Source organism: Aspergillus neoniger, assembly GCF_003184625.1.
Source record: "Aspergillus neoniger CBS 115656 unplaced genomic scaffold BO87scaffold_1, whole genome shotgun sequence".
Taxonomy (NCBI): domain Eukaryota; kingdom Fungi; phylum Ascomycota; class Eurotiomycetes; order Eurotiales; family Aspergillaceae; genus Aspergillus; species Aspergillus neoniger.
In genome coordinates, this window is record NW_020291129.1 from 173394 (window position 1) to 194909 (window position 21516).

Sequence of the window (21516 nt, forward strand, 5' to 3'; positions counted from 1 at the left end):
TCTGGGGATCCCCATCATCACTAGAAAACTAACGCTCAAAGCTGGAGAAGGCTGAAGGTGATAAGACTTGAGTCCGGGGTTATAGTTAGCTACAATTACACAATAACATACGAACACGCTCACACTCATTATATCACAAACTGCCCCGAATCATACAGTAATCGACCCGAGACACCCTGGAGCATGCTCGCCAATGCAAGACTTGGATCATGCAACATTTCCAAACATTCAGAGCCAAAATACATCGAATGACATCCAACCAGCAGATTTATCGCTTTGAGTTTCCCGCCCGTGAAATACGTGTCCATATGACCCCCGGGCGCCAGAGAAACCTCAACTCTAATCACAAGAATGACAACGCTCGCTCGGGTAAGTAAAATCGCATGAATAAGAAGCAAAGTATACACTCAACGGGGAGCTTGTGGCGTCTCATCATGAGGACTCATCAGAGCAGGGTAATTTTGATGCTCCCCAAAATAATTAAGAACGTCTTGCGGCAGATATTCCAGCCATGGAAGGATTTCTCCAGTGAAAGTAAAGGGGAGCTGATCTTGTTGCTGAAGCGTGGCCATGTCAATGTCTTGACTCTGAATGAATATGTCCCCTGCATGGGAGCCCACAGCAGGGTGGAGAACTGTCCGTGCGTTCATCTGGCCGCCCCCAGGTTGCTGGTCGCTGCCAGCGGGTAAGCTATAGTTAAAGCTAGGCGCCTGAGATTCAAACCTAGAAGAAGGATGATTGTACGCTGGTCGCGTGTTTGGGGGTCGGGAGGCGGGACTTGGGAACGAAGTATTTAAGCCAAGGAGCAAATTGGCGTCAGAAGTTGTGACTTGTCCAGAGGATGCAAGAGGCGAGAATCTTTCCGGGCCGGGTGCCATCGATGTGCTCGTCGTAGTCCCTCTATTTCTGGATGGCTCCAGAGGCTGTGGATAAGAATTCGGGTTTTGATTATCACCAGATTGTACGGGAAGATGAGGGTAGCTATGGCTATACTGGGATGAGTATGTTGGCTTGTCTGATACGGGCTCGGCCTGGGCGGGGAGCTGATACAGAAGACTCAGGTTTGGTTGAGACGAATTGGTTGCACCCGTCAACGCCCACCCAATAGCTTAAGAAGAATTAGCTCGTCCTTCTTTTCGAAGATAAACAAGAAAGAGCTCACCTTGACTTGGGTCAATCTTTGGCGACCGTGCTCCATCCGAATGCGTATGGACATCTGCTGGACGTTCTCCTTCGCCTGAAGCGGGCAAGGAGGGTTGCGTACGCCGCCAAGGGGGCGCAGTGAAGGGTTGGACAGCAGACACTTCGACTGCACTCTCCATCTCCTCAGTAGTATACAGGAGCGGATCAACTATTCCCTTGGCCTTTTGATCTAAAACCGTAAGAATATATTTGGTGCCCTCCCAATACGTCTCGAGCGCCTTTAACGCTTTGTAGCACCGTTGGTAATTCTCCTTTGCAGCCGATGCAAGAAGTATGTGTTTGGCGGTCGGCTTCCGATCAGTTCCACTTGAAGAATCCATATTCGGCATCACGAATCCACTGGATTGGTTTGCCAGCAATGGCTGCGTTGGAGGCGAGCCAGATCTTGAAGAGGGTGACGAATAATAAGCACTCTCCATCAGGAAAGCACATGCGGCAATGTACATTGGCTGGCTTGTGAAAGGGTTGCCGATGAAACTTTTCCCGTCTACGAGCTCGGAGAAAGACAGTATATCGGCGATGGTTTTAGCGGATGACATCGACAGTTCCCTGCTGTTCGGATAAAGATGTTGGATCGTCCCCCCAAAAGAGTTCAGAAGCGTAGGTTGGTGAAGTAGGACGATCAGCGTATGAAACCACTGCGTTCAGGTCAGTCCTGGAGCAAACAAGACATTCGAGGGCGCAACTTACAAAGTGAAGGAGGATAAAATTGGTTCCTTCCTTCGCCTTGACGTACGCCTGGAAATTTGCCGCATTGAAGTGGAGTCGAGGCGACAGGCGCTGGTATATGCCTGGAAATCATTCTTAACTTTTGGTCAATGAATGTCGTGGAGTTTTGGCCCTACCTGTCAGATCACTCTCCATACCGGCCAGCATTTTCAGTGTATCCGATGTTACATGATTGACATCTTGTATGCCGTTGATGAGATCCGTCACTCTTCCGTACAAGTGGATAATACGGATAAGCGGCGGAAATGGTGCGGGCCATCCATTTGCCAACCGGGACTCGGACTGGAGTGGGAAGCAAAGTTCTATGTCCTCGTCGCGTAAGGTCACTGGTCTGCCTGTTCCGGATGAAATCACTCGGTCAAGGAAGAAGATACTCCAGAAGCTGTCAACCCGTTCACGCTCCCGAGCTCGTCGGCTTTCGGTGTCTTGCATATCTCGGGCAGACCCTGGGGAGATTTGAGGCTCATCATACTGGTCATCTCTCAACTTGCCAGCCTGCCCAGTCATTACTGCATTTGGAGTGACCCCGCTCAGGCCATAATTATACTCCAAGCCCTGAACCTTCTGCATTCCCAGATCCTGGGCCATCCGTATGGATATGCCTAGGTACATCCAAAGCCCACTATCATGGTTCGAGCCGAACTCGTCATAAGCAAGCAATAGACACGCTTGCACTCCGGAAAGCGTAGGACACGAGAGGGTATCAACTAGGGCGCTCATGGCTCTGTGGGCAAATGGTTGCCCGCGAGTGGACTTTTTCAAATCGATCTGCGGCTCAGAGCCATCGATGGTTGGAGCTTGAGGCGGACTCAACAGTGGGTGCGGGGAGAATCTTGCGGACAATGCACAAACGGCGTCCACAAGCATGGTGTCTACTCTTTTGTCTTTCAGGTCGCGCAGAAACCTGTCTCGCTGCAGGAACGGAAAACTGCACCCGAGATGCACGAAGAATAGATCACATAGGTGCATCACCAAGTTGCTGACAGAAAGGGAATCATCGCGATCATAGAACGGAATGTTGTTGTAATCACGGGTGTCTCTGGTATCGGGCAATGTGCTGACGTGGTTCATGCCTGCATCTGCGAATTTGGGACTACGAAGGGGAGACAGAGACTCTGCATTGAGAAAGATTAATGGGTTAGCTAGGCGTGCAAGGTAGTGTCGCTAGACTTGATAGGCCTGCGGGTAAAAAGCAAACCAGTCGCCTGCAGAAGCCAATAAAAGTGAAATAGTCAGGAGTGCAGACCTGATGACAGTGACGGGTTGCTCTTGCGCGATCCTCGCACCTGGACGACCTGTATGGGGCGTTAACCGATGCGACCTCGGGGCATTATCTTGGAGTATGTATGCGAACCATCTGTTTGAAGCCAGGGACAATAGCTGTTGGCCCAAAATACCTAAAGTAGGGCACATGAGTGCGTGCGCTGGAACTTAGCGAGGTGCGACCTAGACAATAAAGAGTCTGATAAGCCATAGCCACTCATACTAGGCATTCGAGAAGCTGGTAAAGTGCCATAACATACTGCTTTCTGGACTGGCCCCGTTGTTCTGTTGCTCGAGTTCTTTTGTTGTCCGCGAAGATGTGTCTGTCGGCAGGGGTTCCTCCTCTGGCTCCAGCAGTTTGGGTGCTTCGGAAGGCTTATCAGCACCGTCAGTAATAGGTACTATGGTTCGGCGCGGAGAATTAGGGGAGCGACTTGCGGCCTTCCGCGCCGCGCGCAAGGCAGTCGCATCACTGGGAGGCGGTAGAGGGGCAATTGTAGGAGTTCGTGATGCCGCGTCGGATTGTGACCGGGCATGGGCAGACGGTTCGCTGTAGCCTTGACAGATGTGGTTGTAATCGGAACATGTTTTGCACACTATGCATTCAAGCAAATGAGTCAAACGATGGCCATGATCAAGTCTAATATCAGCCACTGGTTACCTGGTTGTTCGCCGGAGCAACGGATTTTGCGCTTACGACACGTCAGACATCTATGGTTGGCCCCACGGGGGAGCGATCAGGTTAGATTCATCACAGGATGGGCAGACCGGGGGCATGGGGGGGGAAGAAAAGAGGGCGATTATGACTTACGCCGCATTAACTCGTCGCCGCTTAGTTTGGGGCTGCCCATCAGTTGAAACGAAGCGGATTTGTCTTGGAGGGGGAACATTATTGCCGCCGTTCTTCTGGGGAGAAGGGTGGCTCATTGCGAGCAAATTATCATCCGGGGTCACGACACATTGGGCATCTGATTGTAAGGGTGTAGGAATTAGGGCGAACGATCGTTCCCAAGGATAAGACACAAGGGAATCGCCAGCGGAGAGTGAAGAGGTCGAGGAGAACGGCGGTATTGAAGAGCCTTGGATGGGAGCACCAAGTAGAGAGAAAAATCCATGGACGTAAGTTGTCTTGATCCCACGTCGTGTCCGGTGAAGACTGTTGCGGGATAGAGAGGCAAAAGGAAGCGGAAGTGGATGAGGGGAGAAAAGAGGGTGAGTTCACTCACTCACTCCCTGTCTCACGCTCGTTTTCTTTTTCCTTTTAGTTGGTAGATTATTTATTTTATTATTTTATTTTCCTCGTTTTGAATTTCTTTTTTTTTTTTTTTTCCTTTTTTCTTTTTTCCCCTTCTTTTCCTATTTGGTCGATAATCCCCTGCAATTTTTATGCTGCGAATGATATTATTTGTTTCTACCCCGTAGGGCGTCGGCGGGAACAGCAAAAGAGAAGCAGAGCAGCGAAAGTTAGTAGAAGGTGTACCTGGTCACGCTTGCGCCAGAGGGACACACCACGCAGAAGTATAACTAAAGTTAGTAAGGGACTAGTGGTTAACAGTCAGTACGTAGGCAAGTCAACCGGGGGGGAAAGGAAGCAGAGGAATTGATTGATTGACTGATTGATTGTTGGGTCGAGAATCGGCCAGCTAAGCCCTTGGCTGCTCTGGTTCTCCTGCGCTCCTCAGGCGCGTCGGAAAAATAAGCCACCTCAAAAGGCAAGGCCCAAGCAATTCTAGCCTGACCGCCTAGAAGGGATACTGGATTCGATGGGGATTCTTTGTTTTCTACCGATCACGAGATGCCTCGTTTTTTTTTTCTTAACCCTCCAAGGCCAGGCGGGAGGATGACCGCTGGCTAGTAAAGTAGTAGCTAGTGACCGGCCTCGCTTGGCCCGTCTCTCGCCTCTCGCCCTTTCGTATTGATTCGTTCACTCGGAAGATGATGGAAACTACTACAAAGTAGGCAGGATGGAAACCACAACTCTCCTTCAAGGATCCTTCGATCCGACCCTAAGCGGAGTCCCGTCACATACCGAAGGGATCAGGGACAGAACTGAAGGATTGATCACAGCAGAAAACCTCCCCGGAGGGAAAAGTAACTGCCCGGCTCTGATCCGTCACCCCCGTCTTTTGCCCCATCGCTGGTGGTCCATGTGACTTGCAAAGTGTTGACGTTAACTAACTAGTTACCCGCTTAGTTATTATTAAGAACTGGGACACGCCAGCCATGACTGGACTGCAATGGGCACTACTGGACTGGATCCAACTACCGTGTCGTACCGACTGGACGACGACTAGTGCATCGTCGTACCATAGTGTGGAAGGGAAGAACTGCGTACGAGTAAGTAATCTGAGCGAGTCAGAGTCAGTCAGTCAGTCTCAGAAGTTATGCCTTTTCAGGAAGGTTGGAATGGACGATACGACAACTATCCTCGTTCCAAGGCGAAACATCCCAGAAGCCTTGTTTGCATTGTTGTTCCAAGTCCCAAGCAGCTGGATCTTGATCGCCTCGACTCTTGGAGTCTGGACTCCGTCTGGGGAGGGAAAAGTGGACTCTCTCCTCCATTTTCTCCGTCCGGAGGCCCGGAGTTTCTCCTACCTTAAATGGCACGTATCCACTTCCCCATCCCCACGCTTCAGTCCACGGTCGGCCTCTTCTCCGATGTCTATGCTTCGGCTATTTCTACAATCAACAATGCTGACGAGCACATCGCGGTGATTCTTCTTTTCAGCGGCTTTTGAGTTTCACGATCTATTTCAAAATCTCTAGCTGACCGAATCTATCTTCTATCTATTCTTGACTAATCTAGTGTATACGATGAACCGAGGTTATACAGAGCTTTCAACGGCCCCTCCCTGTCTCGAAGCGAGGTACCACGGTCACTAGTTTATCGCAACGGCCAGGATCTAAGCCGAATCTAGAACTGCGGTCTTGGGATTTCCATCGCGTCGGTGGTCCGCCCGTACGAAATGCCTCCCAGACGACTAATAGGCTTCAGCACCTTCAGGTCGACAATGCTCTTGTCTTTGTTGATCGCATCTTCTCTCACCCAGAAACGAACACCCTCAATGATTGCCAGCACTCCGGTTTTCTTGCCGGGCGTAGACCGGCTCTCGAATTCCTTGATTTCCACCAGCTTGCCTTCGATCGCCAGGATGGACTCTTTCACACGGGCCGCCTGAACAACGGCACACGGTGCTTGGGTGAGCCCGGAAATCTCCCATTCGGAGACCCCGTAGGGAGCGTTGATGGCCGTCGCATTGGCAGCTTCGACGAAATGCTCCGAAATGATGTTGATCACACACTCGCCCGTCTCCGTCAGGTTCTTCAATGTGTCTTTGGCTTTTTCCAGGGAGCCAGCAATTCCGACCGTGAAGAGCGGAGGGTCATGGTTAATGACATTCGAATAACTGAACGGCGCCAAGTTTGTTGTCTTTCCATCCTTGGACTTTGTGCTCATGAGCGCGATCGGACGAGGGACGATGCCCGAGATCAACAGTTTATAGTTGGAGGCAGCCGGTCGTCCTTCCTCGTAGGGATCGATCTCGATGTGGTTCTTTTTCAGGCTCTCACCGCCATCGTTGGCGCCCTCTCCCTGCTTCCAGCTGGGGTTCGGCGGCTGCGAGAAAGTGACGGGCACGTCACGCTTGAACTCGGGCCGGGAGGCTTGGAGCTTTTCAAAATCGTCTCCGACTTTGAACATGGTGGATGTTTGGCTAAACGCTCGAGAGGGGTTGTGGAGGTTTAGGCAACGAGGTGGTCTCCTGCAGTTACTGCCTGATGTCAGTATGCGCAAGGGTTAACCGTGGGGTTGGCACTCCCTCCGGCGCCGATTCTCCGTGAATCGAGGATGGTCGGCGACAGGAAAACCGCTGTACGGGTTACTTACTGAAACTTGACAGGTAGCTTGGAAGCGAAGGAAACTGTAAAGAAGATGGAACGCCGCATGAGGATGGCAAAGACACTTTTTTGTACTGATGACATTGCGTTAGTTGGGCGCGCAGGTGTTCACTCCATCCGGGCCAGGTTGACCGATGCTTAATTCCACGGCCACAGACCACAGTTGGACGTAGATTCCACGGCCAAAGGGCTACCTTTGAGACACAAAGTGCGTGGTATTAGACCGTGACTACCGACTTCCGGGCCGATAAGGGTTTGTCAGCGCCGAAAGGACCCCGCAATGCGAGATCCTCGGCATCCACGGCCGGATTCCACTCCGTTGCCAACTTAGAGGACATGGCTGCTGATGGGTTATCAGTGATACAAACCAGCTTTGATAGTGCTGGACAGTGAGTGAGTGAGTATATAAGTGGTTGTGTCGTGAGGCAGTCACTACACACCAACGAGTAGGAGAGGGATGGGTCTATGACGTTGCTTACACCCCTCCTCATAGTGGTTATATATTACTACTAGTACTAGTAGTACTACTTACCCTTTAAGACCCCAATATATCCGGCACTTTGCATTGTATCCAACTAACCACTAATGTACTACTACTGTCAAAGAACGCTATAGAAGTATAAGAAATTTAGTAACTGCTGTGTAGTATATATACACTACTTACTACTAACCCATCGCGCTATACTTCATCACTAGTACCACCATCTTCAAACAATCTTCCTCAATGGAGGTATGTTAATGTAAACCATCTCAAACGCCAAAACAACCAGCTCTTTAGAACTAATCTTGGAAAGTAATGACATGAATACAAACAACCCCAGCAGCTATAAGACCACCTCCTAACCAGCCAATCACACACAAAACGAGGCAGTGCACACACTCTCAGCCTTACTCTCATCTTCAACCTCAACTACAACATACAACCAAACAATAACCTCCAACACACCCATCAGACAACAACTACTTCGCAAACAACCCACACCCCCAAAACAACCTCATCACCACCACCACCATCATAAAAATGTACCCCCCGACGACCCCCGAACCCCTCAGCGACCACCTAACCACCCAAATCCTCAACTACCAACTAACCCACGGCATGCACCTAAAACACATCACGCTCAACCAACCCCAACCCTCGCACAACATAACCAGCAGCAGCAGCAGCTACCCCATCTCCACCAGCATCTTCCCCAACCCTTTCCCAAGGGCCCTATTCCACCACGCGCACACCCTCCAACCAATCTACAACGAGCTCTACGCCCGTCTCTCAGACAGCGAGTCCTGGCTGTACGATGCAGTTATTAAACCTCTCCTCCCTGTAGACCCCTTCGCGAGGATATTATGGGAGATGCATCTGCGGATGAAGAGTAAAAGAGGAGGGGGATACGGCTCCGATATCTCGATGGGGTTATTCCGGTCGGATTACATGCTTCACGTTTCTGGGAATGGTAATAGCGATCAGGAGGAAGTTGAAGTTGAGGTCGGGATTAGCCTTAAAGAAAATGAAAATGCGGGATTGAAGCTCAAGCAAGTCGAGTTCAACACCATCGCGTGCGCAGGAGGATGTCATGCGAAGAAAGTGGTGGATATGCATCGGTATTTGACAAGGACGGGGGTGTATGATGATATTTTCTCAAATGCGGACGGGGAAGAATCCAGGAAGAGTCCAATTACGCTGTCCTCTTTGCCTACGAATGAGAATATCAAAGGCTTAGCTGATTCTCTTGCTACGGCGCATGATATATATGGCCCGGTTAGGAGCGATCTCGCTACCAAGACGGGTGTGCTTTTCATTGTCCAGCCGGATAACTTTAACGTTGCTGATGAGTTGCCTATTGAGTATGCGCTCTGGGATAGGGATGTTCCTGTCCCGACGTATAGGGTTGAGTGGGGGGATGATGTATTGGAGCGGACTTGTCTTGGTGGGGATCGGGAGTTGCTGTTTTATCCGCATTTACAAGGTGAAGGTAGCATGCCGGTGGAGATATCGGTTGTGTATCTGCGCGCTGGGCTCGAAGTGCATGAGTATGATGCCGTGGGGATAGAATGTCGGGTTAGGTTGGAGCAGTCGCGGGCTGTCAAGTGTCCGTCGGTGCTGGGACATGTGTTGACGTTTAAGAAGGTGCAGCAGGCTCTCATGGGTCCGGGGGTGTTGGAGAGGTTTCTTGATTCCGAGGAGAAGGTATTGGCTATTAGAGATACGTTTGTGGGTATGTACCCGATGGATGGTGATTCTGAGGAGGGGAATTATGCGCGTGGGCTGGCGACGGATCCTGAGACAGCGTGGAGGTATATTCTGAAGCCGTCGCTCGAAGGCGGAGGGCATAATATATACGGGGAGGATATTCCGGGGTTTCTTTTGGGGATGAGTTCTGAATCCGAGTGGGGGAGGTATGTGTTGATGGAGAGGATTAGGTCGCCGGTTGTGGGAAATGTGCTGATGTCGAAGATGGGGGTGGAGGAGTCGGACGTGGTTTCGGAATTGGGGGTGTTTGGGTTGTGTATTTGGAAGAAGGGGGATATTTTGAGGAATGAGACTGTGGGGTGGTCGTTGAAGACGAAGTTTGCGGATGTGGATGAGATGAGTGTGGTTAAGGGGTTTGGGTGCTTTGATACGCCGTTGTTGGTTTGATTGCTGGTTGTGACTGCAGTATGTCTTTGGGTACCATTTTGTTATATAGCTATCACGGATCCCAGGCGATTAAGCTACTTTGTATATATCCTCATCACTGTTTGGTACTCGTCAGCACATCATCAATACTCAGACTACAAGTGAAGACATACAAAGGATATGCGAGGCTCTCTCTCCCCTCAGCCTCTGAGTTCACCCACACACTCACGCTCATTGCACTAACTGGAAACTCTCCATATCCTTTACTATCAATGACAACTGTCTGATCACACCACTGCAGAATGTCCGTCCATGTCTCCTTGGCGTGTCGTCGACCAACGTACATCCGCTTTCTTGATGGGCCTGTGTTGCTCATCACGCATGCGAGACCAGAGGGATGTCGACGGTTGCCGTAGCGGACGAAACCTATTCTGTCAGTCTGCGGTAGAGGATAATGAAGCAGGTACTAACCAATGCAGTTCGGCTTGTCAAAGTAGTCTCGTTGCAGGCCATATGCGTAAAGCTTTCGAGCTCGTGCGAGGATGGGCAGCTTGCCCCTGCAGGAAGGTGTCATTGGGTCTTTGACGTCAGCTTGGAGGCCGTAGAGGTCTCCGTAGAATATGCATGGTTGCCCTTGTTCACGGAGAAGAATAAGGGCGTATGCGAGGGGCTTAAAGAACGATGTTACTGGTGCCTGGCCATGTGTTAGATCTGTTAAGCCAAAATGTGCTGTTTACGTACCTCGAGAGATTGTCCTGGTTGCTTTGGACCTAAATTAGTCGAGTGAGGTGGATGGAGACATTACACTTACAGTGTCATGGTTTGCAACGAAAGTCTTCCAATAGTCAGTAAGAGATCCCATCAAAATAACAATCAACTTACGACAGAATGATCTGGATACTGCTGTACTAATGTATCATAGAAGATGTTGCGAAGATCAGCTCCTGGTGTCTGTGAAATGCTTGAAAACCGCCCAACTAGAGCGGAATCAAACAATGATAGCTTGTAGTCCATCTGCTTCAGGTACTCAACCAGTGGCCTGGTCTCGCCTTTCCAGTGCTCGCCCACTATAAAATAGTCCGGCCCAGCAATAGCTCGAAGATGATCAATAAGCTCTTTCTGAAAACTAGCCGAGTAGTGCTTGACCGCATCCAGTCTCATACCCCGTAGAGGCAGTTGAGAGTTGAGCCACTCGGCCCAGTTTAAAACATCGTGTCGTACATCTGCGTTAGAGTAGTCTAGATTGGCGAACATGAGATAATCGTAATTTCCATTCTCATGAGCGACGTCCTTCGCCCATTCATGTCCCTGGTTCTTGTAGACCCCTTTCCTTTGACGTAACTGATCCCAGTCGATACCGCTAAAGTGGTGTTTGTTGTACTTCATCGAACTATATTGGTTGCCACGTCCAGAGAAGTTGAATCCCACCCAGCCCTCGATTTCTTCTGCAGGGGCGATCTCCATATTACGCTCTAAAGCCCTCAAGTTAGTAGGTGCGCCCGAGCTAGTAATGGTAGAGCTGGCATACCCTGTGGGTCAACTCTGACAGCTTGAAAGCGCTCTGTGTAATCTGCTCCCGCCTTGTGATTGAGAACAGCGTCCCAGTAAATACCTATACCAAGATCCTGGGCGGCAGCTACCAAGGACTGAAGTTCCTCCTTTGTACCCCATTTGGTAGCTCGAGACCCTTTTTGCTCAAACTCTCCCAGATCATACAGATCATAGATGTCATACCCGTTACCAGATGGATTCATAGCTTTACACCCGGGCGGAATCCAGATATTGTCCACACCAATTGCCTTGAAGTTTGGTAAGGCCTGGTGAAGACGACGCCAATGACCTTGGTCGGCTGGCACGTGCCATTCAAAGGCTTGCAACATCAATGTGTTGTCGGGAGCATCCCATGATGGAAGCTGATCCAAGTGCTCGGCTTCCTCTGTTGGTGGACACACATAAGCGTGGGTTCAAATTCCAATAAGATGCAACTTGATGATTACGGAGGCTAACCTTCAATCTGCTTCCATGTTTGTCTCTCCCTCCTCTTCTTAGGATGACAACATAGGAGGAAAGATAACATGGAGAAACGCAGTACTTCCTACTTCTTGAAACAGTACCAGAAAGGGTGAACAGGAAGGACAGGTATCCTATTTCGAGTGCAAAGTTGAGAGGGATTGAATTTTGTGCTAAAGAAAATCGCCTCCACTGTTGTTCAGATCTTAGATGTATCAACTGTATACTGCAAAACACGTCATATTCGTGATTGCTGTCTTGTATGAATCTAAGGCATGATGGTCGATCAGAGAACAGCCACTAAAGCCTCCTGGTTTTAGTGCGTTGATACTTTAAATAGTAGATGGGGCTGGTTGCTGTGCCTGTCGGGCGCAAACCATAAGTCCAGTGAGTTCTCCTATATTTTCTGGAGCGTTCCTTGCAGATTCCACCACGTATACTGGTCTATGTAACGCATCAATCGCGTCGCAACGCTAGACAACAATTCCGAGGATAGAATGTTGATGCCTGAGGGGATGAATGCGCACAAAATTGTTATGAACCGAGCAAGAAGTTCTCCGTCGGCTTACCGTTGACCGAAAGGAGAAAGTGCACCAATCAGTGGGCAGCACGGCTTGGCGGCCATGGCAGGTTTCGTCACTTGAGGATGAGGATGGAATGGTTATTTGCCGAACCAGACCCTTCTCTTAACTTTGTCGTGAGGTTTCGGAAGAGGCGAAAGGGATAGATTCGACGGTTTCAGTTTGCCGCAGAAACCATGGCCAGAGAAGGGAAGATGTTTCTTGTTGATGCGAATTTTCTAACATTATATGCCTGAGGCTGCCGTTGTCGCAACACTTGGCTTATTGTCTTAGACCTCGGTAAATTAAGTCGCGAGAGATCAAACAGTGATGGAGGATGATTGATGTCTGTATTCAAGAGCACATCGTAGCAAGTCATTCTCTAAGATACTCTACTATAGAAATCCCCGTTATAGTTCAGAAGATTGTTGCCATTTCCCCGTCCACCTCGCCAGCACCTGACCCTAGTCACCCTACTGAAGACCCTGCCCGGAAGAACCGGAGTTAAGGGTGGAACAGCGCAGGTGACCGATCTTCAACAACACATCGAACACAAAAACAATTCGATGCTATGACGGAGGGAGGGATAGATCCTCTCTGGCTGTCAATCAGATGGGGACTATAACGCTGGTGCTCAATGACGGGGTTATTGTTCGCTCGTTCATTTGTCGGTTGACCGGGCGATCGGATTTAAAGGCTTTGTGGCAAGGCACGCATTGGCCGCGAAAAGTTTTCGGGTTCGGGTGCCGCTAGTGCCAAAGCAGCCCGCCGGCCATCCCTTTCAAATCCTCTTCCTTCCGGGTCTCCATTTTCTTCCCTCTCTTTCCCAAACTCTGCAAAGCTTCAATTGCTTCGCTCTCCTCTCCTCTTCCCTCTCTTCTCCACACTCCTCTCTTCCCTTCTTTGTGTTCTTCTTTTCATATACCCCCATACACACAAAATGGCTGCTAACGCTAAGGTGGAGGCGCCTGCCGCCGCCCCTGCTCCCCAGCTCTCCGGCCTCCAGCTGTACTCCAGATTCGCCTTCGCTGGTGCTGTCTGCTGCTCCGTCACCCACGGTGCTCTCACTCCTGTCGATGTGTAAGTCGGATGATGTCGCCGTTTGTCGATTTGTCGATGTTTCGCTTTCGATCGCGCCTTGTTCCGACCGAGTGTGCGACTCGATTGTTGTTCCATCTCGACCACCTTTTCCAGAAGCCCGTTGCTGACGTGCTCTTCTTTCGTCCTGCAGCGTCAAGACCAGAATCCAGCTTGACCCCGTCACCTACAACCGTGGTATGATCGGCGGTTTCCGTCAGGTCATTGCCAACGAGGGTGCTGGCGCTCTCCTCACTGGTCTCGGTCCTACCGCCGCCGGTTACTTCCTCCAGGGTGCTTTCAAGTTCGGTGGTTACGAGTTCTTCAAGCAGCAGTGGATCAACCAGCTCGGTCTCGAGACTGCCTCCAACAACCGCACCGCTGTCTACCTTGCTTCCTCCGCTGCCGCTGAGTTCTTCGCTGATATCGCTCTCTGCCCTCTTGAGGCCACCCGTATCCGTCTCGTCTCCCAGCCCACTTTCGCTACCGGTCTCGTCAGCGGTTTCGGTAAGATCCTCAAGAACGAGGGTGTCGGTGCTTTCTACTCTGGTTTCGGTCCTATCCTCTTCAAGCAGTAAGTTCCCTTGATGCAGCAGAAGCGTCAAGTCATGCTAAAAATCTTTCAAGGGTTCCCTACACCATGGCCAAGTTCGTCGTTTTCGAGAAGACTGCTGAGGCTATCTACGGTATGGTCGACAAGAACACCGCCAGCGATGGTACCAAGACTGCTATCAACCTTGGCTCCGGTCTCATTGCTGGTTTCGCTGCTGCCCTTGTCTCCCAGCCCGCCGACACCATGCTCTCCAAGATCAACAAGACCCCTGGTGAGCCCGGTGAGGGTACCGTCTCCCGTCTGATCAAGATCGGTAAGGAGCTCGGCTTCCGTGGCTCCTACGCCGGTATCGGTGCTCGTCTGTTCATGGTTGGTACCTTGACTGCTGGTCAGTTCGCCATCTACGGTGACATCAAGCGTGTCCTCGGTGCCACCGGTGGTGTTGAGATCTCCAAATAGATGGGGAAGTGATGAAGGAATTTTTTTGGTGTATTATAATGCTCACTAGACCTGCGTTGCGTAAACAGTGTTTTCAATAGATTTTTCTGGTAAAAAGAGAAGTCTGGAGATTGCAAAATGGAATAGAGCAACATCTGCTATCTGTGTCTGTATATGAAAAGTCAAAAGTGAACTTACACTGAGGATGCCAGTTCTCTTGAAGAGTTGTTATCACTCATCCCGTAACCCTGTGACTAGATGTGATATGGCTATGTAGTATACAATAGAATAGCCTCATGAGGGTGTAGCATCGTAGCTAGCAAACACCACCCATATCACCACTCGACATACTATCCATAAATTATAGTCAATTGACACATTATCTTCATATTATTATTATCACTCAGTAGACCACCTCAACACCAAGAACTCAACCAACCCAGCCCATCCCATCAACCTCTACCCCTCAAAACAAAACACAGTCAATAAAATCACACCCACCTCCCACTCCCACCCCCACCCCCACCCCCATGCTCACTTCCATTCCCACTCCCATCAACCCTCAAATCCGGCGTAAACGTATCCCACCCCTTCCCAGGATTAATCCTCTCCGGCGCACTGACGCGAAATGTCTTCTGCACGACCCTAGGACTGGGTCCTCGTCTAGGACTTGAGTTCTGATCCAGCAATCGCTGCAGCTGCTGCCGTTGCATTTCCTCCTCTGTCAGTGGTAATAGTTGATTATTCTTGCCTTTTTTCTTATTATGCCGTTGGCGGCCTCTATCAACACCACTGTTGGTGGTAGTGGTGAAGATGCACATGTCACCTGCGTAAATGGATAACGCGCCCAGGGCATACAGAAACGCGAAGACACTCGGCAGCACGAGGCTGGTTGTTTGCACCGGGGCTAATGGGCCGGGCGATTGGGTTGGGTGGCGGCAGAGGATGTTGAGGAGAATGTTGAGGAGGGAGAGGAGGGAGGTTGTTGTATTTGGTCTTTGTTTTTTGGGTAATTTTATGTTAATGGATGATTCATGATTGATTGGGGATGTAGAGGGTGAAGGAGGGGGGGGGATATGTATACATGTATATAGAGTGGAGGAGGTATTGGCGCTCGTGTCTTTGGAAGAAGATTAGCATGAGGGTTATTGTGTAGCCGATTGCGATTAGGACTGAGGCGGCGATGATGGTGGTTGTTGGGTCGGTGGATGGTGTTGTTGTATTTTCATTGTTGGGGTTATTGTTGGAGGAGGTGAATGCTAAAGGGAGGACTAGGAAGCTATTGTTGTTGGATTGGATGGGTTAGGTTGGAGGTGGATTGAATATCGAAGGTAGGGTTGGTTGCGTACCCTGCTAGCACGAGGTAGGAGGAACTTGATGCTAGGAATCGCCAGAATGTGCTGATTGTTTCTTGGTCGGTTTGGTCTTGTTGGAGCTGTAGATGTAGATGTGGCTGTTGGTGGTGCTGTGGTTGCGGTGATGGTTGAGGTGATGGCTGCTGAGATAGACTGTAGTAATGTGGTGAGAGGGTTGGCGTGGAATCCCATCCATATGTGCTCATTGATGCCGTGGAAGCGACGGTATATGCCATAGTTGCGAAAAGGTCGCTCACGACTGATGCTGTGGGTTCTCTAACATGGGGTAGGAGGAAGGATGTCTAGTAGATCATGATTGAGTATGGAATAGGACTAGAAAGGCAGCTAATTCACTGGAATCGGAGGGTAAAGTAGTAGCAGAATACAGCCTGCAGCAAACAGTGGAGTGAGGAATGTGACAGTTACATATTAAAGGTGTTTTTTGATAAGCAAGGATGGACAAACCCTCGACGACGGACTCTAGACTAAACAAATGAAAACTACTAAGAAAACCCAGCCCAAAAAAAAGGAGGACAAATATAGAACGGGTGCTCATGCATCAGCCTGCAACCACCATCACGATTGAACACACGCCGGTGGCTGATGGACTGCAGGTTTTGGAGTGATTGGACGAATGGCGTGAGGTCGTGGATCATCGCGCTTGTTTAGTAGCGTCCGGCCTCATTTCCTGCCACGAAGCAGTTCCCTCACGACGATCATTCTCTCGTTTTTGGCTGATGGTGCTCAGCCACAGATAACATGCAGGCTGGACATTCCTCGTGTGCGGGGAAGATCTATAATTATGTGTGAATTCACAGTCGACTCTGATTGTTCTGACTTCTTCCCATACTGTGGTTTCTTTGATTATCCTGCCATGAAAATGGCAGCTGGTCATGGTGAGAAATGAGACCGGCTAGGGCGTGACTTGGCGCGTATGACTATCCTCTAGCAGCAGTCGTCTTGCTCCACAAACTAGTCGATTAGATCAGTGAAGAAATTACCCAGTGGATAGGCAAGACGGAGGAAAGGACAGTCCGAGCCATGACCACCGCTTTGACGGCCGAAACAGGAGATTGCAGACCGACCCTGATGGAGAGGGAGGGAATAAGGGATGGATAGGGCCATTCTCCAGTTCCGTCGACGGATCGTAGCCGTGCGGGGATCCGCTTAACAGTCAGTCAGTCAGTCAGCCCAGCAGCTTACATGCCTCTGAGAAGCTGCATCTGAAGCACTGTGAAACATTCCTGCAGCAGGTGTACCTGCAGTAAGCTTGGGGGCGTTGATTCACCCCCAGGTTGGGTTTGTTGCCCGAGCCCGGCGGAAGAAAAGCACAGGCCTTCAAGGCTTGAGATAAGCCCGCGGAATCACAGTCTGTGCCAATTTTCGCGACGGCTGATCATGTTGATCTCGCGGGTTGGTGAATTTGTCAGTAGACAAGTTAACAGCTAGAAATTATGATCGCAGTGAATTTGGCCGCTCAGTTGACTAGTCCGTCAAAAGCTATGCGTTACACTGGACGCTTGCTTTTATTGTTGGGAGATTGACCTGACAGCACGGTTCATCATGCTTGCAGCCCTTGCGCATAGACGAGAATTCATGTATAGGACAGATCAATGTTGGTCAGATACTGGCAATTACGGAGCTAACATAATTTGCTGCTCGGTTCAATATCGCATTGCGATCGAATTCAAAACTATCCAACAACCCTCTCCTGTAACTCAATTCCAAACCGCTCACTCAGTTCCTCACGCAGCAAACGCGCTATCTCTACAGTCGTCCACGGTGCCACCATTCCCTTCTGCGAGATCCGACCTTCCAACACTGCCAGTACGCCCACTGCACAAGGCAATCCCACCAATTTCGCCATAGCACTGCGCGAACCGGGAGCAGTTGGCTCTCCGTATTCAACGAGCGTGCTCATTCTCTTTTCCTTTGACCCACCCGCATACTCAATGTCAAACGCATGTTGCAGAATGATCATGTCCCTCTCGCCTGGCTCGTAGGCCATCCGCCGCTCCAATACCGCACACAGTGTGTCAAGAGGCGTACCACGCCCATCCACAGCACTCGCATCGAATAAGCCAATCCAACGAAGACCAGTGATCACACGACTGACTTCTTCGGTCGACAGAAAAGAAGCTACCCTCTTCGCCACAGCATCCTGTACAGTTCCTTCGGAGGATCCGACCGACAGACCCAGCAATTGTGCAGTCAACTGCAGCCAAGTAACAGAGGAGGATGCTGTGCTGCTCAATGCAGAGATCTCATCCTGCGAAAAGTACCCAATAGCCACCAAGGCACGAATAATCTCCGGGAACCCAGCATAGCGCAGAGTCCCGCGAAACACAGTGCCTGCCTCAGGAATACGATAGAATTCACGAAACCCAACCGCGTCCCGATTCGGAAACCCGACCAAATTATCAAAGCCATCAACTATACTCTGTGGCTCTGAAGCAGCCATCAAGTCCTTCCCTTCCACCGTAGCCAGCTCCCCATTCTTGTACCACTGTGCCGAATTCAACAGTGCAAGGAGACCACCCCGCGGACTCCACGAGAATTTATACCCCAGCGGGTTATCCGCATTGTTAGGAGCAGGAAGCGCACCACACCAGCTTGTGAACGATCGAATCTGCCCTCCCGCACGATGCACCTCGTCGATTGTCTTGACAGCGTACAGGTGGTCGATACCCGGATCTAGACCGATTTCGTTGAGCACCGTCACCCCTGCGGACTTGGCTTTTTCATCAAGCGCCCATAGTGCGGGGGAGATGTAGCTGGTTGTGACGACGGGTTTGCGATGCGTAATAGCGGCTTCCACGACTGTGGCGTGGTAGATGTATGGGATGAGGGAGATGATGATGTCTGTGTTGGTGATGGCGTCGTTCAGGCCTGAAGCGTCGCGGGAAACGTCGAGGGCGATGGCTGTTGTGTTTTTGTAGTTGCTGGCTAGAGCCTGAGCACTCTGCAGAGTGCGACAGGCAACAGTGACGTGAACGCCTGCTTCAGAGAGGGCTTGGATGACGGGCTCGCAGACGAAGCCGGCGCCGAGGAGGAGGGCTTTTTTGGTGGTGGTCGACATGGTGGAGGGGACAGATACTGAGTAAAAGTATGAATTCAATGAAACTTCTATCTTTATAAGCTAAATAGAAAGCAAGATGATATTTTGAATAATGATATCTGTTCCTGTCAACTAGTAGAGATGCTTGCAGGTGGGATTGTATGGTGTAGCATGAATGACTCACTGGAAGGCGATTATCTAACCAGTGACAGGCCGGCATGACTATTACGTACAATCTAGCTCGACTGCGCGGTGGAATCCTGGCAGATACTACTAGGAGAGAGACTTATGTCATTCTTCCAAAAATGTTTTGGCTGCAGCACATATATTCCCAAACAATGGGAAGTCTGTCCATGGTCATCATTCATTCAATACCCTGGACCTGTCTGGATGGATAGTGTAGAAGCCCTACAATGGCTCAGTCCCAACCGGATACGGTATACTAGTAGTTATTTACGGGATTGGAAAAAACATTTCAATGCATTTCAATGCTTTAGTCGCTACAATGAGACCTGGTCAAGTACTTGCTTGGAGACTCAACTCTCACCTTTGGATTCAAAGATAGATATTGACAAGCTGGCCGAATTCCATGTGTGCTGGTGCGTCTCAGATTCTTTGATGTTATCCTAGGTATATCAATTAAACAAAAACCTTACTATCAATCTAGATGTAGTATTCGGATGGACATATATCAATTCCATTTCAACTTGCCAGCACTCTGTGAAGTAGCAGCAAGACGATAGATCAGAGGCACAGCGACACAGTAATGGGCTTATCAGGCTACTCCGTAGATAACATCCGATAAGCACCTCCACTCCAGGAGACCATGTGATAAGCTGGCTGATAGATAATAGTAGTAGGAAGTGCAGGCAATGATCACACCTAGCCTTGACTAGGACTGAGGGACAGACAGGAGAAGAGGGGATTCGGCAACTTACCAGCCCGATTGTAGCCGCCAATTGATCAAGCCCATCAGCACCATCTTCCCCCCATCCATCCCCCCTCACGCATTGCTGCATCACTGCATCAGTTTGCACCTGTGCGCGACCTGTTTTCTACCCAATTTCTATAAATCTGCATACTCCAAAATGTCGCAGGAAGAGTACGATACCTTCAAACTGGGCGACTGGGAGCTCCAGGGCGGAGAGAAGCTTCTTGATGCTCACCTTGCATACAAGACTTTTGGAGACCCCGCCTCCCCCGCAATTGTCTATCCTTCTTGGTTTTCTGGATGTACGTACCATCTCTGAAATAATCCAAGTAGTCTGTGGGCTGCTCTTGATTGATTAACGATCGTCTGATTTTACTTAGTGCTCTCCGATAACTACTGGCTAATCGGAGAGGACAAGACCCTCAACCCCAAGAAATACTTCATTATTGTCCCTGCGCTGTTCGGCAACGGTCAATCGACCTCTCCATCAAACTATGCCCATCCTGGACCCTTCCCAAAATGCTCTTTCTATGACAACGTCCGTGCCCAGCACCAGCTAGTGACACAGCATCTAAAGATCACTCATGTGCGGGCAGTGATTGGGTGGTCGATGGGAGCAGCCCAAACCTACCAATGGGCGACCCAGTACCCTGAGTTCATGGACCTGTCGGTCCCTTTTTGTGGCTCTGCAAGAACTTCCCTTCATAATAAAGTCTTCCTGGAGGGTGTCAAAAGTGCACTGCTGGCTGCAAAGCACATCCCATCGGCAGGGTCCGGAAATGGCGGCCTCCTTCAGGCCGAGCAATCCTTGCGGACCTGGAGTGACACAGAGAAGGAGGTTGGTTTGAAAGCGTTTGGCAGGGGGTATGCAGGATGGTAAGGGCCAGGCCGACCTTTGTTTGTCTGCTGCTGGTATGCTAATGCAGTGACTGGTGCAGGGGATTCTCACAGGCCTTTTACCGGGAAAAGCTGTATGAAACCGCCTTGGGATTCAAGGATCTAGAGGACTTCATGCAGAACTTCTGGGAAACTTGGGCGCTTTCTAAAGGTCGGTCAGCAGCATGGTGCTGTGTTGTACCGATGTGTGTTTGTTACTGACGGGCTTTAGATCCTGGGAACCTCTTGACGATGCTGCAAACATGGCAGAATGGTGATGTGTCCAAACAGGAGCCGTACAATGGCAACTTTGAGAAAGCATTGGGCGCCATCAAGGCCAAAACCCTGGTGTTACCCAGCAAGACGGACCTTTATTTCCCGTAAGTGCCGTCCTTCTAGGCATGGTCACCGCTGACACCCGTCCACAGGCCGGAAGACTCGGAATACGAGGTTGCTTTCATGCAGCGGGGGACTGGGACTCTGAAGGTCTTTCCTTCGATCTGGGGACGTAAGTGTGTTCCATATCGTACCAACGAAAATATACTCTAACATTTCCTGTTGTAGACTGGGCTGGCGGTCCAGGGCAAAGCAAAGAGGATGTCAAATGGCTGGATGAGCAGCTGGCTGAGTTCTTTGACAAGAATTGAATGTTGTTCATGTCTTTGTCTTCCTCTTCTTTTGCCTCCGATAAGCGGGACACTGTGTTATCGATACACGCCAAGTGATTGGTTGTTGATCGGCATCACTGAGAATTTAGTACTGTAGCGAGTTTCCTGGTGTTACTTTATCTGTAGTCAAGATCTCTTTCATTCACTCGCTGCCACAAACACATATATATGGCCAGACTGAATGTACACAATATTAAAACAGCTGGTGGCGTCTAAACAGCTCCATCCTCAGTGTTACATACCTATTAGTAGCCACACGTGATCGTTGATAGGCTGAGTCAGCA

The 21516-nt window shown here is 50.1% G+C and overlaps 8 protein-coding genes across 8 annotated transcripts; 3 read left to right on the forward strand and 5 right to left on the reverse strand.

The window, feature by feature from the left end:
• Positions 1-60: 60 nt before the first annotated feature.
• BO87DRAFT_371710 (putative C6 transcription factor) lies at positions 61-4475 on the reverse strand. Its single transcript, XM_025622095.1, has 9 exons — positions 4007-4475; positions 3857-3906; positions 3456-3791; positions 3287-3378; positions 3179-3227; positions 2049-3047; positions 1894-1994; positions 1163-1841; positions 61-1108 (listed from the first exon to the last, which is right to left on the reverse strand). The coding sequence occupies exons 1-9, from the start codon at positions 4120-4122 to the stop codon at positions 408-410; spliced, it is 3123 nt and encodes a 1040-aa protein (XP_025484999.1). The 5' UTR covers positions 4123-4475; the 3' UTR covers positions 61-407.
• A 1475-nt stretch (positions 4476-5950) lies between these two features.
• On the reverse strand, positions 5951-7126 carry BO87DRAFT_371713 (flavin reductase family protein). The gene is made up of 2 exons (XM_025622096.1): positions 7082-7126; positions 5951-6965 (listed from the first exon to the last, which is right to left on the reverse strand). The coding sequence occupies exon 2, from the start codon at positions 6893-6895 to the stop codon at positions 6110-6112; it is 786 nt and encodes a 261-aa protein (XP_025485000.1). The 5' UTR covers positions 6896-6965; positions 7082-7126; the 3' UTR covers positions 5951-6109.
• Positions 7127-7997: 871 nt separating this feature from the next.
• BO87DRAFT_371715 (glutathione synthetase) lies at positions 7998-9859 on the forward strand. The gene has a single exon (XM_025622097.1). The coding sequence runs from the start codon at positions 8114-8116 to the stop codon at positions 9725-9727; it is 1614 nt and encodes a 537-aa protein (XP_025485001.1). The 5' UTR covers positions 7998-8113; the 3' UTR covers positions 9728-9859.
• Positions 9822-11783, reverse strand: BO87DRAFT_392235 (alpha-amylase; the record flags this gene model as incomplete). Its single annotated transcript, XM_025624996.1, has 7 exons — positions 9822-10132; positions 10178-10400; positions 10448-10468; positions 10518-10541; positions 10589-11178; positions 11235-11642; positions 11714-11783. The coding sequence occupies 7 exons, from the start codon at positions 11781-11783 to the stop codon at positions 9822-9824; spliced, it is 1647 nt and encodes a 548-aa protein (XP_025485002.1).
• Positions 11784-12886: 1103 nt separating this feature from the next.
• Positions 12887-14550, forward strand: BO87DRAFT_371717 (putative mitochondrial phosphate carrier protein (Mir1)). Its single transcript, XM_025622098.1, has 3 exons — positions 12887-13356; positions 13508-13927; positions 13981-14550. The coding sequence occupies exons 1-3, from the start codon at positions 13217-13219 to the stop codon at positions 14363-14365; spliced, it is 945 nt and encodes a 314-aa protein (XP_025485003.1). The 5' UTR covers positions 12887-13216; the 3' UTR covers positions 14366-14550.
• A 285-nt stretch (positions 14551-14835) lies between these two features.
• On the reverse strand, positions 14836-16132 carry BO87DRAFT_454381 (uncharacterized protein; the record flags this gene model as incomplete). Its single annotated transcript, XM_025628558.1, has 3 exons — positions 15694-16132; positions 15429-15623; positions 14836-15340 (listed from the first exon to the last, which is right to left on the reverse strand). Exons 1-3 carry the CDS (start codon positions 15933-15935, stop codon positions 14836-14838), a joined length of 942 nt encoding a protein of 313 aa, XP_025485004.1. The 5' UTR covers positions 15936-16132.
• A 1260-nt stretch (positions 16133-17392) lies between these two features.
• BO87DRAFT_296105 (aminoadipic semialdehyde synthase) lies at positions 17393-18778 on the reverse strand (the record flags this gene model as incomplete). Its single annotated transcript, XM_025618974.1, has 1 exon — positions 17393-18778. The coding sequence occupies one exon, from the start codon at positions 18776-18778 to the stop codon at positions 17393-17395; it is 1386 nt and encodes a 461-aa protein (XP_025485005.1).
• A 905-nt stretch (positions 18779-19683) lies between these two features.
• Positions 19684-21438, forward strand: BO87DRAFT_371721 (homoserine acetyltransferase family protein). The gene is made up of 6 exons (XM_025622099.1): positions 19684-19990; positions 20069-20564; positions 20627-20736; positions 20797-20944; positions 20993-21072; positions 21129-21438. Exons 1-6 carry the CDS (start codon positions 19846-19848, stop codon positions 21209-21211), a joined length of 1062 nt encoding a protein of 353 aa, XP_025485006.1. The 5' UTR covers positions 19684-19845; the 3' UTR covers positions 21212-21438.
• The last annotated feature ends 78 nt before the right edge of the window (positions 21439-21516 follow it).

Bases quoted from the DNA above. Each gene is read 5' to 3' on its own strand.
- BO87DRAFT_371713 (XM_025622096.1), bottom strand. From the start codon at position 6,895: ATGTTCAAAGTCGGAGACGATTTTGAAAAGCTCCAAGCCTCCCGGCCC.
- BO87DRAFT_371721 (XM_025622099.1), top strand. From the start codon at position 19,846: ATGTCGCAGGAAGAGTACGATACCTTCAAACTGGGCGACTGGGAGCTC. The intron at 20,565-20,626 runs GTAAGGGCCAGG...TGACTGGTGCAG, and splicing joins GGCAGGGGGTATGCAGGATG to GGGATTCTCACAGGCCTTTT. The intron at 21,073-21,128 runs GTAAGTGTGTTC...TTCCTGTTGTAG, and splicing joins CTTTCCTTCGATCTGGGGAC to ACTGGGCTGGCGGTCCAGGG.
- BO87DRAFT_371717 (XM_025622098.1), top strand. From the start codon at position 13,217: ATGGCTGCTAACGCTAAGGTGGAGGCGCCTGCCGCCGCCCCTGCTCCC. The intron at 13,357-13,507 runs GTAAGTCGGATG...TTCGTCCTGCAG, and splicing joins GCTCTCACTCCTGTCGATGT to CGTCAAGACCAGAATCCAGC. The intron at 13,928-13,980 runs GTAAGTTCCCTT...AAATCTTTCAAG, and splicing joins GGTCCTATCCTCTTCAAGCA to GGTTCCCTACACCATGGCCA.
- BO87DRAFT_371710 (XM_025622095.1), bottom strand. From the start codon at position 4,122: ATGAGCCACCCTTCTCCCCAGAAGAACGGCGGCAATAATGTTCCCCCT. The intron at 3,379-3,455 runs GTATGTTATGGC...TTTATTGTCTAG, and splicing joins CGGGGCCAGTCCAGAAAGCA to GTCGCACCTCGCTAAGTTCC. The intron at 1,109-1,162 runs GTGAGCTCTTTC...ATTCTTCTTAAG, and splicing joins AAAGATTGACCCAAGTCAAG to CTATTGGGTGGGCGTTGACG.
- BO87DRAFT_371715 (XM_025622097.1), top strand. From the start codon at position 8,114: ATGTACCCCCCGACGACCCCCGAACCCCTCAGCGACCACCTAACCACC.